At 32.1% G+C, this 19,153-nt stretch overlaps 2 protein-coding genes across 4 annotated transcripts in view; one reads left to right on the plus strand and one right to left on the minus strand.

Annotated features, from left to right (window-relative positions):
* Positions 1-19,153, plus strand: part of LOC134688507 (spermatogenesis-associated serine-rich protein 1-like) — a 69,093-nt gene that overhangs the window by 27,946 nt on the left and 21,994 nt on the right. The gene's annotated exons all lie outside the window — the stretch shown is intronic.
* On the minus strand, positions 10,709-18,212 carry LOC134686421 (slit homolog 1 protein-like). Its single transcript, XM_063546090.1, has 3 exons — positions 17,005-18,212; positions 13,762-14,970; positions 10,709-12,250 (listed from the first exon to the last, which is right to left on the minus strand). Exons 1-3 carry the CDS (start codon positions 18,199-18,201, stop codon positions 11,015-11,017), a joined length of 3,642 nt encoding a protein of 1,213 aa, XP_063402160.1. The 5' UTR covers positions 18,202-18,212; the 3' UTR covers positions 10,709-11,014.

Genomic DNA, 19,153 nt, shown 5'->3' on the forward strand with positions numbered 1-19,153 from the left:
CTTTCGTTATGACAAAATTCATTTTTGTTACACAGACTTGACTTTTGTTACCTAATTTGAAAATTGGGCGACAAAAGTCAAGTCTGTATGCGAATTAGTTTAGTTTGGATTCTGTGAAATAATTTGCATACAAAATCGACTTTTGTGATACAAAATTGACTTTTGTGAGTCAAAATTGACTTTTGTGAGACTTTTGTGAGACAAAATTGACTTTTGTGAGACAAAATTGACTCTTGTGAGACAAAATTGACTATTGTGAGACAAAATTGACTTTTGTGTGACAAAATTGACAAAATTGAACTTTGTCTCAAATTTGTGAGACAAAATTCAATTTTATCAATTTTGTCTCACAAAAGTCAATTTTGTCAATTTTGTCTCACAAAAGTCAATTTTGTCTCACAAAAGTCAATTTTGTCAATTTTGTCTCACAAAAGTCAATTTTGTCAATTTTGTCTCACAAAAGTCAATTTTGTCTCACAAAAGTCAATTTTGTCTCACGAAAATCAATTTTGTCGCCACAAAAATGAATTTTGTCGTCACAAAAGTGAATTTTGTCGTCTCAAAATTGAATTTTGACGTCACAAAATTGACTTTTGTAAGACAAAATTGACAAAATTGAATTTTGTCTCACAAAATTGACACAAAATTCAATTTTGTCAATTTAGTATCACAAAAGTTAATTTTGTTGTCACAAAAATGAATTTTGTCGCACAATATTGAATTTTGTCTTCACAAAATTGACTTTTGTGAGACAAAATTGACAAAATTGAATTTTGTCTCACAAAAGTCAATTTTGTCTCACAAAACTCAATTTTGTCTCACAAAACTCAATTTTGTCTCACAAAACTCAATTTTGTCTCACAAAACTCAATTTTGTCTCACACAATTGACTTTTGCGTTTAAATTTCCATATCAGGTAACAAAAGTCAATTTTGTATGCAAATAAGTTTATATTTGCATACCTTTTTGACAAAATTGACTTTTGTCATGACAAAAATTAATTTTGTCTACAAAAGTGAATTTTGTCTACAAAAATGAAGTTTGTCATCACACAATCGAATTTTGTCTACAAAAATGAATTTTGTCATCACAAAATTGAAGTTCTCATAAAAGAAGTCTGTATCACATAGTTTTGTAAGACAAAAATGATTTTGTTATTACAGAATTGAATTTTGTACAAAACCACAAGAGTCCCATTCGGGCCTGATACTTTTGATAATTAAATATTTCGACTGTAATAGAAAACAGCGGAATAACAAAAACACTGAACTACTGCAAAAAACAAACGCCAACATACATAGAAACAGACTATTTGATAAAAACTGTCATATTCTTGACTTGGAACATATTAATTAAGTACAGATGATGGAGTTGAAATTATTATTCGGGATTAAACGTATAGGAATAAGCCATCTGCTGTTGTCATTACATCGTGGATATAATAGCTAAAGTCTTCGAGAAATAACGTTATATTGGAACAATTTTCTTGGTTGCAAAAACATTCTATCAAAATGATACAATTGTTTGTGAATATTCGTGTTGATTGCTCTGTTCTTCACCATCCACTCATATGTAGGTCATACAGTTTGATAAACTGGAAAGTATGAAAGATAGAAGATAAACCGTCTATAAAATTATTGATAGAACCATTCAATTCTTTAAAGTACTGTGATATTATACAAACATGCTACATGATACAAACATGACAATACTACCTTTTCTTATATGTTCTAATGCAAAGGGATTGGGGCGGATGAGGTTGAGCATAATGGGAGTGGATCTGAATGGAGTTTACAAAATAGAGAATTTATCGAACATTAGGCCCCCAAAAACGAAGAATAGCAAAAATTAGCCAAGAAAATAAAGAATAGAAAATAATAGTGTTGAAATATTATGAAGAATCTAGAGTGATGGGCAAAATTATTATCAAAGGTACAAAACATACAGTGAATAGAGAACAATGGCTTTACCAATTAAAGAATATTTAATTGAGGGACGCATATCCAGACCCTATTGCAAGCGCTAACATCCGTTTGATGTCTTTCAGCTTTTGATGGTTCCATTTGAATACGGACTTTCCGTTTTGAATTTTCTTTGGAGTTTGGTATTTTTGTTCTTTTACTTTTTTGAAGTCTTTGAATTTTGCATTAATTAGGAATTCCTTCGCAATCGTTTTTCAATCAAAATTACGAATTATAATGAGACATGCATGCTATGTAACTATAGATATCTAAAAGGAATTTTCCATACATTTCCGTTTTGAATTTTCTTTGGAGTTTGGTATTTTTGTTCTTTTACTTTTTTGAAGTCTTTGAATGTTGCATTAATTAGGAATTCCTTCGCAATCGTTGTTCAATCAAAATTACGAATTATAATGAGACATGCATGCTATGTAACTATAGATATCTAAAAGGAATTTGCCATACATGTTCATGTAGTAGCAGATATCACTTAAATGTATAACGAGAGCTTAATCTCCATGATGTTATATGTGTTAGTGGTAACATTGACAATATCATGTTAATATTTCACCGTCCACAAAGTAAAGTTTGTGATTTCAGATTTCAAATAGCAGTATCTTTTGTCGTTATACTATATTTAACTTAAGACAGACCAATTTTAAAAACATAAGATGAATTCAAGACCCATTGATGAAAAGTTCAATCAATAATTTACCAAAATATGCTTAGTGTAACAAATGTGTAAAAGGTAGAAAAATCATAACTGTCAACAAAGTTAAAAGCAAATGATAAATAGAAGAATCCAGAATATCGTTTGACCTGTGAGATAAATACTCTATTTGTAAGAGCCATTTACGGTTACGTTTTTACACCAACATTAAATTAAAGTTCACAGTTAAAAAGTCCAATTTATTTCCTGTATCGTTAATGTTTGTTCTAAACCCATCTGCACTGTTGTTGTTATGTGTAGGTATAACGGACGAGAGGTTCTTTTGTTTAAGTTTAATGGAGTCGATGCAATACATTTTTTTGAATGGCTCATTTAAAGGAGATAATAGCTGGTCATTTCGTATTATTACCATTGCGTACCATTGCCATTTCTTACCCAAATTAACCAGTTCGTACCATTAATTTGCCATTTCGTACCATGAGTTTGCCATTTCGTACCATATGGAAAAAATATCTACCATTTCGTATCACATTGAAAATAAAAGCAACAGTAGTATACCACTGTTCGAAGGTCATAAATCAATTAAGAGAAAAACAAATGAACAAAATACTTTTCCATTTCGTACCATATGAAATAATGCTGTATAATTCGTACCATATGAAATAATGCTGTATAATTCGTACCATATGAAATAATGCTGTATAATTTGTACCATATGAAAATTGAACTTCACCATATGATATATCATACTTGGTACATGAAACTTATTCAGTTTATATACATCCCGCCATTGTGATATTGTTGTATGTTAATATAGTACTCTTCTCTTTTATCTTTGCTAATATGCTTTTTCTATATGCCTTTGAGTGTTTCTTTGTTACACATGACGTGGCTCTGTACTTATACATACCGTCATTGTGTTATGTTCTATGATAATTTTTGTATTCTTGTCTTACATTTCTGCTATTGTGCTTTATTCATATGCGTTGTTATAACACTATTGAATGCTGAACCCCTTTTTTTTTTACATGTTTAACTATTATGTCTGTTTGTTTTGTTCACACATTGTTGGCAATATTATGGCATTTTGTGCGACTGCATACATGTGAGAGGTGTAGCTAGCTATAAAACCGGGATTATTTCTACATTTTCTAAATTAGAAAATTTCTGTACCAAATCAGGAATATTACAGTTGTTGTCTATTCCTTAGATGTGTTTAAGCTTTTGATTTTGCCATTTGCTTACGGATATGCCGTTTTGAATTTTCTTTGGAGATCAGTATTTTTTGTGATTTTGCTTTTTAAAATAAATACATAAAAATATACACATCATCATGTTAAATTGAATTTCTTTACTTTAATATAACTGCTAACCAGACAGACAGAGAGTTAGGTTTGGTAGTAGCTATTTGTAAAGGAGATCAAAAGTAAAATCACAAAAATACAGAATCTGGGACAATTCAAAACGGAAAGTCCCTAATCAGATGGCAAAATCAAAAGCTAAAACACATCAAACGAATGGATAACAACTGTTATAGTTCAGATTTAGTACAGACACTTACTTATGTAGTAAATAATGACTTAAACTTGGTTTTATAGCTAGCTTAACATCTCAATTGAATGAAAGTCGCATCAAATTCCATTATATTGACAACGATACGTGAACAAAACAAACATACATAATAGGTAAAAAAGTTTTAAAAAAACCCAGCAGAGAATGAAGTCGGATAATAACGAAAGCGTCTGTTTATTTTCTCGAATCACGTGCATGAAGTCTCTTGAATGTATAATCACGACTACGAGAAAAAAGGAACATAAATTAGAATCCGCGGATTATATAACAAAGTACAATTTGAGCTTTCTCTTGTATTTAATAGTGATTGATCGTTTTCATGCGCTGGATCTGAACCGTTTTAGCATGTATTCATTTTGATTGAGTAATATTTTTGTAAAGGATATCAGTAATTAGCTATAGAATTGATTTATAGTAATTATGAACATTTTCATTGTGTACAAAGTAAGATAACAAAAAAAACGTTCTCCGAGGAAAATATGCAAACGAAAAGTCCATAACCAAAGAGCTAAGTCAAAAGCTCAAATATTTCTGATTTGGAACAGGAACTTTATTATGTAAAAAATGATGGAGTGAAATTGTTTTTTAGCTAGCCAAACCTCTCTCTTGTACACCATCCCAATAGAAGTTTCAGTTTTTAAATGATTCTGAAGCTCAGTTACTGCTGAAATGTCTACATGTTTGGAACATTTATGTAAGATACAAGTAACACAATTTCATTTCGACATCCAATTGCGATTTCAATTTGAAAAAGAGGATACACATTTTTGTGTATACGTTTTTGAAAAGTCTCATAATTTCATGACAGAAGATATGCTACATGTGTATTTAATTTCCTTAGTGAAACATTATCTTGGTTCTTCGCATCTCAAAATGTAACAAGTGAATATGAAAATTATAAATAACGACATTATTGATTTGTAAGAAGAAAGGAAACGTTTAGGTAGCTCAAATTCCGCATCCAATTGTTTACTCTAATTTTGTAATTATGGAATTTCTCGAATTTCTTAACAAGAAATGAACATATATTTTTTATTTAGATGAATCAGTTTTCTTTAAGCAAATGTTTAGGAAAGTACATTTTCATACTCCAGCCATAGATTACCTTAGCCTTATTTGGCACAAATGTTTGGAATTTTCGGTCCTCAATGCTCTTTAACTTCGTACTCACGTAGCTAATACACTCATGCACAAAAAACTTTTCCGGCACTATCATTTCTTTAAATTGAAGACTAAATGAATAAATGCAATGGTATGTACATTATACTTATATACACATGGAAAAAAGTATTGCAACACCTTGATTTTTAAAAACTTGAAAAAATTGCCTCTTATTTTGGATGGAATATGTTAGAGTATTTGTAAAATAATATTGAAACATAGTTTATGATATCATTGGCATTTAAAAGAACAAAAAATATTTGAAAAAAAAATGAATTATCTAACCACAATTTTAGTAACAAAATGAAGTGTTTTTGGACAGAAAAATGCATTTTACAACTTTCACTGTAGTCGAACTTTACAATATCAGACATTTCAAAATTAATCTTAGGATGATTGTTCACATCATGGTTGATCGTTATACGCCAAAGAATTAGTACTTTGTGCGCAGCATCCGTTCAAACAGATAAGCGCCTCTTAACGTCTTCTGATTCATGCCATAAATCGACTAATTTGTTGCGTAGGAAGCAGCAACCATTTCTGACGAAGGGCTTTGTTTATTTCATGACGTGTTTGATATGGATGTTCTTTCGGGCACTTTACGCCTTATAGTGTCCCATATATGCTCGATATGGTTAAAATCCGGGCTACGATCGGGCCAAGGAAGATGAACCGAGTTCCATTGGAACATTGGATTTGCCTTCACGATGCTAATTTCCAACTTTGGCGAGCTCTGCACTACATTGGATACGGACAACTGTATGTCTGTTCGTAACCAAAGGTCCCCGAAATGGTCTTATCGCAGCACATTAGCCAGTAGCGATGAGTCGATCTCGAACAGTTCTTGTTGAAAGGCTCCTGTTTTCCCACCACTCTATTTTAAGGATTGTATTGTATGCAATGTGTTTCCTTCTGACCAACCTTCATTATGCTTGATTTTCCCTAGCAGATGGTATAGGGGGTCTTCTTGATGTCGGAAGGTATTTAACATCGTTTATTTCCTGATTTTTATTCTCAAAACGACTTATAGTGTAATGAATATGACAGATATTTGAAATGGTTTCATCACTGATGTTTGATTTATGTCCGTGTTTCCCTTGTGACATTGCTTTTCAATTTGACTGTGGTCTTGTCTGAAGATCTTTGAAAATCATGCTTTAACACATAAATATCTTCCAAAATAAGCAAAGAAATAATGATGAAACAATTTAATACATGTATTTATTTATTTTTTAGAGAATTTCAATGACTTGAATTACGAAATAAAGTGTTTGAGATGTTAATTTAAACATGCTTTCGAGTATGTTCATTGTATGGCAGTTGCCTTGCAATGATCTTGTCTATCTAAAATTCTATTATACGTTGTCGCCTCATTGAATTTTAAACCTTTTTGTTCTTATTCGTGTGTGTTTGTTAAACTTACCCTACTATAACCGCATTGCTATAACTAACTAAGAGGTTTAGAACAAATTTCACTGAATTTTGCCTCTTTGTTGTTTTCATACCCAACTATATCAGTCCTATTCAGGACCGATAACTCTGTCGATAGATATTATCGGGTATACAATATATATAATGATTGTTAAAACCAGACCAATCGCAGTATACGTCTCTGTTGGAATGTATTCAATAACTCTTTTTTTTAACACAATTTAAACTTTAAATTGCTTCATTGCCTGGATTCAGCTTTAAATATTGGATTAAAAAATAAATAACAATAAAATCATATTCAATGATCGAAATTCATTTAAATTAAAATTTGAATCAGAATGTTTCTTTGATATAATTATAGAAACATATAAACATTTGAATGTCTTTTAATCCAAAAAAAAAATTTAAAGAAATTTTCATAATATTGATATTTTCCTAAAGTTTATAATGAAATATACTTCTTCTGATTTGACACGGAAAGGAGAAGATATTTATTTGTACATTTATGAAAACTTTTGTATATTACAAAATTTAAACTCTGGCAATACATGTATACACACTGACAGGATGTTAGATGTCACCTGGTTGCTTTTGGTTTGCACATCTACCTGACAATATATTATGATGTAACATTATAACCCAAGTTAGATTTCACCTGTTCGGTCAAGGAATGAAATTTTAAAGGTATAGAATATTTATCTATTATAATTGGACATTGTTTTTTCCCTCTTAGGATGAAAACATTTTATTTTGTTCTAAAAGGAATGTATAAACATATTTCCGAAGAAAGATAAAATATATGAAGAAAACTTAAAAAACACCCTTAAAAAAAAAGAGAATTTTTTTTTATTATAAATATTGGAAACTATTTTCTTGTAACAGTATCTCCTGGATGAATAACTCTCAAAATAAATGTTCCCGTGTCATACTTAATTTTGTTTTTTATTAAGAAATTTTGAAATCAATGATATCGAAATATTACTAAAGAAAAATAACAGAAACATCAGAGATTCTTTATGAAAAATTAAATATAATCTAGGAAATTCCTACTATGGAAATCATTGATTTGATGCAACATCTCCATATGATACATCAGTCGCCATTTTGAAAAATTCGGGAAAGTCCCTTTTTTAAATCGACGTTTGACCGAATTTGCCCTGAAATTAAACTGTTTTAAGTTGTATTCCTCGCCAACTATATGTTTGAATATACTTAATCGATTTGCAAAGTTTGTGTTTTATTTACAGAATTTCTTTATTTGTTGTAAAAGTAGACATGGGTATCGGTAATTTAGCATTGAGTCAACGGAGAAATAACGAGAAAAAGTGCATGTTTTACGATTCCGATTTGACCGACTTTAATCAAAAATTAAACTGTTAGGACCAACATTGTTTGATAGAAATATGTTTGAATATCAAGGATTGATTTGCAAAAGTAAGAAAACGAATCAGGTTTATGAGAAAATTAAACTTTATTGAAGCATATATGCATTTTATATGGGGTAATATAATACAAAATGGCGGCTATAATACGTCACAAAAGTCACGTGATGTCGAACTTAGTTGGATATGTTTTTTTTTGTTTTTTTGAAATCCTAAAATTCTTTGATTCAAAATTTCTTTTAAGAACCGAGGCTGTCATTGCAATACTACTGGTGATAAGAATAAACATATGTACAATCTGTCAATTTATGTTGTACAGTAACACCACAGTCCCAGGTTACGTGGAGGGTTGACACGCCCTCAGACTAGTTTAACCCCGTCACATTCTTTAAATGCCTGGCCCAAGTCAGGAACCTGTGGTTCAGACGTAGTCGTTTGTTGCTGTACATCGTATTTGTTTTTGTTCGTTTGAGTAGTTTTATTTTGTTATATCTCGCAATTGGTGTTACGGTGTTACAACCTATAGTTTTTAATTTATGTGTCATTTTATCTTTTGAAGGGAGTCTCATTGGGAAGCATTACACATCTTCTCATGTTCACTGCGATTTAAAAGCATATAAGTATAACAAACGTACTTCTGAAAATGAAAATTCTCAAAATGAATTATTGTTCTCCTTTTTTTTCCCTTTTTTTGACAGTTTCATCTGTTTTATGTTTAAAAAAAACATATTTGTAAATAAAGGCAATAGCAGTATTCATAAATCGATTGACTGAAACAAATCTGGGTGACAAACCAAAACACATCAACTATAAGACGAAAAACACAAAACAACAGAAACATTGGACTGCTACAAAACGCCAACATGAAAACCGTAATATAAACTTACCAGCCCAGTAGTCAGAACTTCTGTGTTGACATGACATATTATTGATGTGGTCATATTTATAAATAATCTGTTAACAAATATGCGACTAATTGATCGAAATACTAACGATGTTCCTCCTAAGGAATAGACAACATTAATTGTATTCGGCAAAAACTTCTTTTTAGTTTTGAATCTTAAATGCTCTAGCTTCAACTTCGTACGGTGTGTAGCTTTTTGTAATTTTGATTCGGATGTCACTGATGGGTCTGGTAGATGAAACGCGTTTGGCTTTAAACATTTATATTTTGGTAGTAATAGCTTTTATGAAAAAAAATTCAGATCAACGTACTAGGTTTTTTTTCAAACGAGTTTCCTTCTTGATCCTATATAAGATAAATAATTGTCACAGGGGAAAGTGTTTTTTCTTTAACGAATGATTGATTTCTGAAGTAAAAACTGACCATAAGAACAAACTGCATTAGTAATAAGATGACTATATTACAAATTATAGAAATAACTGTCGAGATTGTGGATATATCGGATTTATAATTAAGAAATACTTCCAGCTGTATACTCAAGCGATTCATTTCACCAAAATAAATCTTACGAGAATTTTCGATAATTAAAATCATTATATTGACAATAAAACCTTATCACGTGTTCTTAATTACAACGATATACAATGTTATAGTTACTTGAATTTGAAATCCATTACAAGTATTACATAAAAATGACAATAATGGTCTTAATCTGCAGGGAATCACATGTTTAACATCAGATTGCATGATAGTGTTGTTATATCACTTGACTGTGTGGTTGTGTTGTATGCCACCACTTAATTTCACTTGTTTATTTAAAATCAGCGACAACAGTAGCTTTTGGTAAAAAAAAAAACAATTCGATTTTGAATATGCACAACCCAAAAAGTGCATTAACGGTATCGAATACAAACGCTGGAAGAATTGTGTTTTGATAGAAAAAGCGTCTTATGCTTTTCAACTTCATTCTTGTAAGCATCACATAAACAGATAGTTTATAGATCTGACGACTTCTCTCGTACACTGCGATCTACGACGACAAAAACAGGTATTTTAGGAATTGTCACGCAGACACATCGTTCCATTATCACATTTCGGCTATCTAACATAAAACTTGCTTACGTCGATAACAATTGTCACCAATGGCTCAGTTTTCTTCGGTTTAGGACACGCGCCTAGTGATGGGGTCCGTTAGCATGAATGAGCGTTTTTAACAAATGAAATATGTAATCGTCATACGACAGGACTGAGTGTATCTAAAGGACGAGATTAAAAGTTCAATGTAGGATAAAAAAAACTTAATTCACATAGCTTTTTCACTGACCCCCCCTCTCCCCAACCATTTCTTAACTTAATTTGGGTATACAAAACTTGTAGAATCTTAACACCCCCCCCCCCCCCCCAACTATTTGATTTAAGTTTTTTATCCTACATCGATCTTTTGACGACGTCCCTAACTGAAAAGAAATGGCAGTTCAAATAAAAAAGAATGAATAAGCCTTTTGGATGTCAGTTATATTCAGTGATGGATTTTAAAAAAGGTAACATTTTTGTATCTTTTGCGTAACGTACGAAGTTGACAATAAAATAAAATTATATTAGAAAAGATGGAATATGTTATGGGACAGGAATCAATTTAAATGGTGAAGTACACAGAAGCAAACTTTGTTTCGTTTATGATTTTTTACATGTATACCATAATAAAAGCAGTATATTATTTGAGCCAGTTGTAAGTTTAAAGAACGATAATTCAGAGTCAACTACTGAAGGAATGGTACAATAAGTTTGGTCTACACTTAAATTGATTTCATTGTTTCTGTTCTATTAGAAGAATACAAATAGTGCTGAGTGAAAATAATATGTGTAGATTTTATGCTTTGAATGCTGATATTGAAATAAAATGTATATGTAATACTTCGCTGATTTCAACACTTTATTTACAAACGAAATCCTTTGGTGTGAGCACAGCCCATGACTTGCCGGCAACTGGTGGTGGTCCTTTACAAACAGAAAGCCCTGTATCCTGTATCAGGTCTGGATGATCGTCTATCATTTGTCGGAGCCATCTTATATGACAGTCACAAATCCAAGGGTTAAAGTCTAAATAAATTACAGATAGATTTTTGTTGTATTTCAAATCAAATACTCCCTCTTGAAGTGTTGTTAAATTGTTCGAACTGAACCAGAGTTCCCGAATAGCCGTCATTCGATGAAACGTTCCAACTTCAATTTTAGATACTTGATTTGAATCAAAGAAAAGTTGTTTTAATGCAGTGAGTCCATTAAAGGTGAGATTTGTTAAAACCGACGAGACGTGATCTTCCATAAAATCCAAAATTGTTAGCTTATTAAGTCCATAAAATGCGTTGTCCTCGACTGTTGTTATAGCGCCATTCCATACTTCTATTGTTTGTAAATTGGTCAATGTTCGCAGCGCAAAAGCAGGTATAACTTTTATCTGATTTCCAACCACATCAAAATGCTGTAAAGATCTTGGGAAATGTGTTGTATTTGGAAAGGTCTTCAGATCATTAAATCTGAATTCTAAATTCAATAACTTCTGATTCTTTACGAAAGATAACGGTGAAAAACTGCCATCGACAAGTTTGTTAAAACTTAAATCAATTTCAGAAGCATTTACCAACGGATCAAAGACATGGTCTTCAATTGTTTTGAGTTGGTTGTATCTCAGTTCGAGGTATTCAATTGAAGATGCATTGACAAAACTATTGGCTGATAAATTTGTTATTGGATTATCGAAAAAATACAGTGTAGTAAAATTTGGGGGTAAACCTTGTGGTATTGACATATATGATCCACCTGAGAGGTCCAAAGTTTGAATGCTTGGAATGTTTAATGCGCCATTCAGAAAACTGGTTTCTGTGAACTGGTTACCACCCAAACCTAGATACTGTAGTTGTTTAAGGTCCTTAAATGAACCTGTTGGTATCGATTTGATGTTGTTATATCCAAGATTTAAGGTCACTGTATTTTGGGGTAAATCTTTTGGAACCTCTGATATCCCAGTACTATTACAGAAAACTATAGTATTATCATCACGGCAATCACATGGAGAAGGACAATCGTCTGCTATGGTAAACGTAAACCTCAGTAATGATATCACCACGCATGTTAATGCAGAGTTCATCATGGTTAATTTGGTCCTAACCTAAAGTTTTGAAAATTTACAATTGTGTATATTAAGTAACAATGACGTAGACTGACCTATGGTAAATTGTAAATTCGAATGCTATCGATAGAAATACTTATATATACATGACGAAAAAGAAACTTTGTTTTAAAATATCTTTGGCAAACAATACAAAATACCTTTCCTTACATGAGATGCTAAAGTTACCAAATGACCTTTAAAAATCATTTTATCAAGACTGTGAATTAAAGACTATTTAAAATGTTTATCTATATACGATTTGAACCAATTAAAATATTTAGCTTACCTTAGACAGTTGACTGATTTATAAATAGGACAAATTCTGGTATATTGGGACAGTAATGATACCGATTGTCCTAAAGTCAAACTATTAACCTTACAACAGATAGATAAATACTAATAATTCTTCAAGGTTAGTACATGTTCATCTTGCCACGTCTAGTATTCGGAGTGATCCAACCTTCGCAAATATAGATAACATTTGATTAACACAGAGGCATTCCCATTGATTTATAATTAAATTTATCATAAACATAATAATACCTCAACATAACGACTAGTGTTCCAAATTTAGTTAGAAAGGTTCATATTAGTATGTTATACTCTATGATGCCGTTTTCATTGTTTTATTACTTCACACTTTTCTAGTAATGGACCATACGTAACACTATCCTACCTTAGTACGACCCTGAAAAAGCTACTTCCAACATTCTGGTTCTTACTGCGTTGTATTGGTATGCGACATCCGTTGTTTTCAGTCCTATCATTGTTTTTTTTGTTAAAAGACTTATAATTATACAATATCTTTATTCAGTATTTCTTTGTTTTTGGTTGTTATCCGGGTTGGTTTTTGCTTAACCGAAAGATGACTTTTGAACAGCGGTATACTGCTGTTGTTTTTATTTTCACGAATAATCATGAAATGTATCGGTATTTCGCAAACATTATTTGGTCCGTTGAAGGGTTCTATTTAAAAGAAATTATCCCATACCTAATAATACGAAACAGTAGGTACAATAGTGTAGGATATCTTCAAAACAACCTATTTGATTGCATTTGTTGATCAGAAGATTATTGCTGTTACTACTTTTATTAATGTATGATACATTTGAAAAGGTTACATTTCGTGCCTTACAATATCAACATAAAAAACTAAGGATTTTCTTATCCCAGGAATAGATTACCTTAGTCGTATTTGGCACAACTTTTTGAAATGTTGGATCTTCAATGCTCTTCAACTTTGTACTTGTTTGGTTTTATAAATATTTTGATTTGAGCATCACTGATGAGTCTTATGTAGACGAAACGCGCGTCTGGCGAACTGAATAATAATCCTGGTACCTTTGATAACTATAAATATTATCAGTAGGTATAAAGATTTTGTCTGAGCAACTAAATTAATTCATGTTACATATAAAACAAAATTATCAAAAAAAAACCAATTCATATTCTTTCTGACTTAAAATTGCTCAAACAGTTTAATTGTTATTTTCGTGATCAGCACAAACGAAGTCGTTTGGTTCTAAGCTATCCCAAGCCTTTCCAGCAACTTTTGGTGGTCCACTACACACTATAAGATGTGGATCCTGAATAACATTAGGTTCCTCCTCCATTTTTTGACGCAACCATCTTAGATGACAGTCACAAATCCAAGGATTGTCGTCAATGTAAAGGGCAGATAACTGTGGAACAAAGGTTTTGTTGAGAACTTCTGGCACAAGTGATGTTAATTTGTTGGAACCCAACCACAACTGTTGAATGCTTCTGGTAGTTTGAAACGCTCCAGGTTCTATTTTACTTATATTATTCAAATCCAGGAATACATTCTGTAAACCAGTAAGACCATTTAATGTTAAATTTGTAATAGAAGAAACATGGTCTTGCATCATGTCTAAGTATGATAGTTTATTCAAACCATTAAATGCATTATTTTCGATATCGTTTATCTCCCCTTGCCAGAAAGCCATTGAAGTTAAGTTGGTGAGTGTTCGGAAAGCATAAGCTGGAATAACTTTTATCTTATTGCCAACGAAATCCAAACTTTGAAGCGAAACTGGAAAATTAGAAGTGTCAGGAATAGTCTTCAAATTGTTGAATCTGAATCCCAAATTTATCAACTTCTGATTCTTGACAAAAGTCATTGGACCGAAACTTCCATCGACTAATTTGTTGAACGCAAGATCAATTTCTACAGCATTCACAAGCGGATCAAATGCATGATCTTCAATTTTGTTAAGTTGTGTGTTATCTAAGTACAGAAATTGGATCGTAGAATGATTGACAAAACTTGTTGCTTTCAACGTTGTTATTGGGTTATAATAAAAGTATATCCTGATTAGGTTAGGTGGCAGTTCCTGTGGTATCGTTATAAAGGAATTCTGAGTCAAATCTAACACAAGAAGACTCGGTATATTCAATGCTCCCTTTTCGATGCTACTTTCTTTAAAATTATTTCCTGAGAAATCGAGCCAAGCTAATTTATCTAGACCATCGAATGCGGTTTTTGCGATAAATTTTATCGGATTATTTCCAATATATAGAGTCTCAGTGTTTATAGGTAAATCACTTGGAACATTGGTGATACCGGTCATATTGCAGTAAACAGTTGTGGAGATACATTCACAAGGTGGTGGACAGTTTTGTAACAATACAAAGTCGGGCACTAATATGAACACCATGACCAGTAAGGAACCAGGCAACATCATCATTCTGTATACCTAGAAAGGAAATCATATAAAAAAATAAGAAGATGAGTAATGATTGTCAATGAAACAACTCTCCACATGATACCAAACGATAGGAATAAAATTCATATTTTCATATATTTCAAATTCAAATATTTAACTTATTACAATCACTCAACGATTTTTACATCTAAAGTTTATATTTCCTAGTAAGTAAAACAATAATTAATAGGGGTATGTCATTATTTCCAAGATAGAGAAAGTGTTTAAATGATAGCTATTGAACTAAGGGTACTTGTTGGTGGAGATAAAGTCATCTTTCCGACAATAATCAAAGCAGGCCATCATGATTTGGTGGATCTGTATGGAATATTTATGTTACGGATGACCACGAATTTGGTGAGGTTGTCATAACCATAATCCCGTTCAAGTTGACTTACATATATTGCGTAGGAATCATTATTCACAACTGTCTCTCAAACAAAAATATGTTTCGAGGCAGTTGAATTTACAAATAAAAGTCGTTACCAAAAGTTTCTCTTCTGCTAACAGATTTGCTTTGATTGATATTGTTTTTCAAACTATCTGTCATCAACAAATATTGGACGATAAATAATGCAAAACTTTGTAATACTGTGATTATATTGATTTAAAATAAATAATATCATTATCACTGAGCTAAAGGGCGGGAAATTTTTCATTACTATCCCTGGAAATGAACGTATTTGAGATAGGGCAGACAATTTTCTTCATTTTCTTCAATTTTTTCATGCTTCTTTATTTGGCACAGATTGGGACACTTTACTTACACAAATCATTTATTAACACCGGAAATGACTCACATCCAATTTGTACAAATCATATAGCCAAACGTACAACACACCTAGGAAAATAAGAAGATCTGGTAGGATCAGAATGGGACACCTCTCAACATTTGACCAAATTATACAGAAATAAATAACTATAGGCCACCGAACGCCCTTCGGCAATAAACAAAGCCCACACCGCATTGTCAGCTATAACAGGTTTCCGAAATGACAAGTAAAACAATTAATACAAGACAGATAACTGCCTAATTTATGCACAACACAATGAATGGATAACAATATGTAACACAGCAACAAACGGAAACCACTGAACTATAGGCTCCTTACATAGGACAGGTACATCAGGAATGTTGCGGGGTTAAAACACTTTGACGGTGTCAACCCACCCCAAATTCTGGGATAGTGTTGCAACGTCACTACACAAGACAAATCCATACAAAACAAGAAACGAATTTGAGAAAACAGCGCTCAAAAGACAACCACTGAATTACAGACTCCTGACTTAAGACAGGCACATATAGAAATTGCGGGGTTAAACCAGTTGCAAAGCACCTACCCTCCCTTAACCTGAGATATTGATGAAACAGTACAACATAAGAATAAGCTACAGAAATGCTTAACTCGTCAGATGGATAACAAAACAAAGAGTGGGTGTGGATGGGTACTTATACATCCCCACAGTAAAATTACCCTTGGTAAAGAACTATGTGTTATATAGTTACTGACACTACTTCAAAGTCATTACCCACTAATAAAAAAAGGCATGCATCTAAGACTAAGCCTCAAAACCCAGTAATGGCAATATGTCTATGTCGCATTCAACCAGTAAATGACAGGATGAGTAGGATTTTCAGCATTCTTGCTACAAAGTTAACAGCCAATATTAAACCCCCATTATTTTAGTTGGAACCATTTTACTGACTCTCAAACCAACAAATTCATAACTCGAGCGCTATAACGATAGAACCAAAGCTGTAAATTCTAGGTTGGCTTAGTCAGGGATAAACCCGATGACCACTCCTATTTACGGTTAATAAGATGTGACAAGTCCTTGAAATTAGGGAACTACCAATTGATTATTCTTGTAATTCAAAACAGTTTATCAGATTCTTTACAACGGGCGTTACTATCTCTTATATACATTTGTACTATAATTAATGAATTTTATTATTACGCACATCTCTATATACTTGTAATCATAACAAGGCTTTTAAAAAAATATTTTAATCTATTTGCAAACGAAGTCGCTAGGTTTAATATCGTCCCATGCCTTTCCAGCTAGCTTAGCAGGTCCGTCACACTTAACAAGATGTGCATCCGGGATTCTAAACGGACCTTTGTCCATAATTTCACGTAACCATTTCAGATGGCAGTCACACATCCATGGGTTTCCGGTGATAGACACAGCTACCAGTTGTGGTAAAAACTGTGTCTCTAGCACTCCAGATTCCAATGACGCAAGTTTATTGAAGTCTAACCAAAATATTCTGAGGTTTTTTAACGAATTAAATGTTCCATTTTGAATTTTGCTGATATGATTACCCGACAACCATAATGTATCTAATGACTCAAGACCGTTGAATTTCATTTGTGTTACTACTGACACGTTGTCATTGGCAATGTTTAGTTCATATAGGTTGTCCAATCCTTTGAATGCATTATCCTCTAATGTTGTGTACGCACCTTCCCATAATAACAGATGAGTAAGATTTGTTAGCCTCCTGAAAGCGTTTGATGGAATAACGGTAATATTGTTCCCAAGGATACTAAGAAAATTCAACGAAGAGGGAAAATATGACATATCCGGAAGGGTTCTAATCTTGTTGATACTTAGATCTAAATGTGTCAGATTGATGTTTTTCATAAATATGCTTCTACTAATGCTGCCATCTAGTAACCTATTTCCACTCAAGCTTATTTCTGTAACACTGGATAAAGGATCGAATGTATGTTCCTCGATAAACGATATGAGGTTGTCATTTGCATACAAATAAATGATGGACGTAGAATTCACGAAATCGTTTACTTTTAGTCTAGTTATATGATTATAGAAGATGGTCAATCTTAACAAGTTAGGCGGGAGTTCTCGTGGTATTAACGTGAACAAATTAGATGACAAATCAAGAGTCTCTATAGTAGATATTCTCAAGCTACCATTTTCTATACTGTTTTCATTCAGTTGGTTTCCATTAAGTTGAAGATTTTTTAATTGGTATAACCCCTGAAAAGCAATTTTGGGTATATGGCTGATTTGGTTAAAGTTAAGATTTAGGTTCATTGTTTCTTTTGGTAAATCTTGTGGCACTTCTGTTATTCCTTTGCCGGTACATGTGACAGTAATACCAAAGCAGGTGCACGGTTGTGGACATTTGTCTGCTATTATAGTCGTTGATACCAGAAGGCACAGGAGTGTTACTTGTTTGATAAATGCCATCATAAAAAAAGTCTTAGGAGATAAGAACCTGTAAGAGATGAAATTGTGATATCTGTAGTGACGACTTTTCAAATATTATTGATGTTCTTTTCGAATATATGTATACCTTATGACCAACTTAGTAGTCAACACTTCTGGTTGACATGAACTAATTTTGACATGGTCAAAATAATAAATAAACTGTTTATAAAATAAAACAAAACAAAAATAAAAATATTAATAGATTTCTACCACCGATATAGATTATCTAAGTATATTTGTATTTGGCAAAACCTTTATAATTTTGTGCTTTCAATGTTCTTCGCCTTCATATTTTATTTAGTCTTTTTTATTTTTTTTATTTGAGCGTCACTGATAAGTCTTTTGTTGAGTAACCGCGCGTTTGGTTCAAACTTTAAACTTGTTATCCACGATTAGTTAATTCGAGAATTAAATGTACAGTATCCCCCGTAGTGCATTACCATTACCCTGTTTCATTAACTTTAACTAAACTCAATTATGTTGGATGTTTTTATTTCCGTCTCTTGTATAATGAGAAAAATTGGATGCCCAAATATTTTAGCCTATGGTATCAATCTCTCAAGGAACGTTATTTGTCAATAATTGTCCCTTGTCCATCAGAATAGTTTCCAGATAAATAATAAAATTGCAATTGGTTTGTAACTCTGGTATAGACATGTACATCACAGGGGTATTACTAGTTAGTGATTCAAAACTTTATTCTGGTATTTAAATATTAAAAACGTATGTTTCGTTGAAAATATATTGACAAGGTTTTTAGATTCATTTTAATGGTTTTTGATCACCCTTAATGTGCAAAGCTCCTATTATAAAATATATCGAGCAATATACCTGTGTAGCAATTCTTTGTGTTGTTTTCAACCTACATAACAGTTATAATACACATAAAAGATGTTTGCCTAAATAACAAGTTTCAACGCCATTCGTTGGTAAT

The sequence above is a fragment of the Mytilus trossulus genome, chromosome 10, assembly GCF_036588685.1.
Source record: "Mytilus trossulus isolate FHL-02 chromosome 10, PNRI_Mtr1.1.1.hap1, whole genome shotgun sequence".
In the NCBI taxonomy this organism is placed as follows: Eukaryota; Metazoa; Mollusca; class Bivalvia; order Mytilida; family Mytilidae; genus Mytilus; species Mytilus trossulus.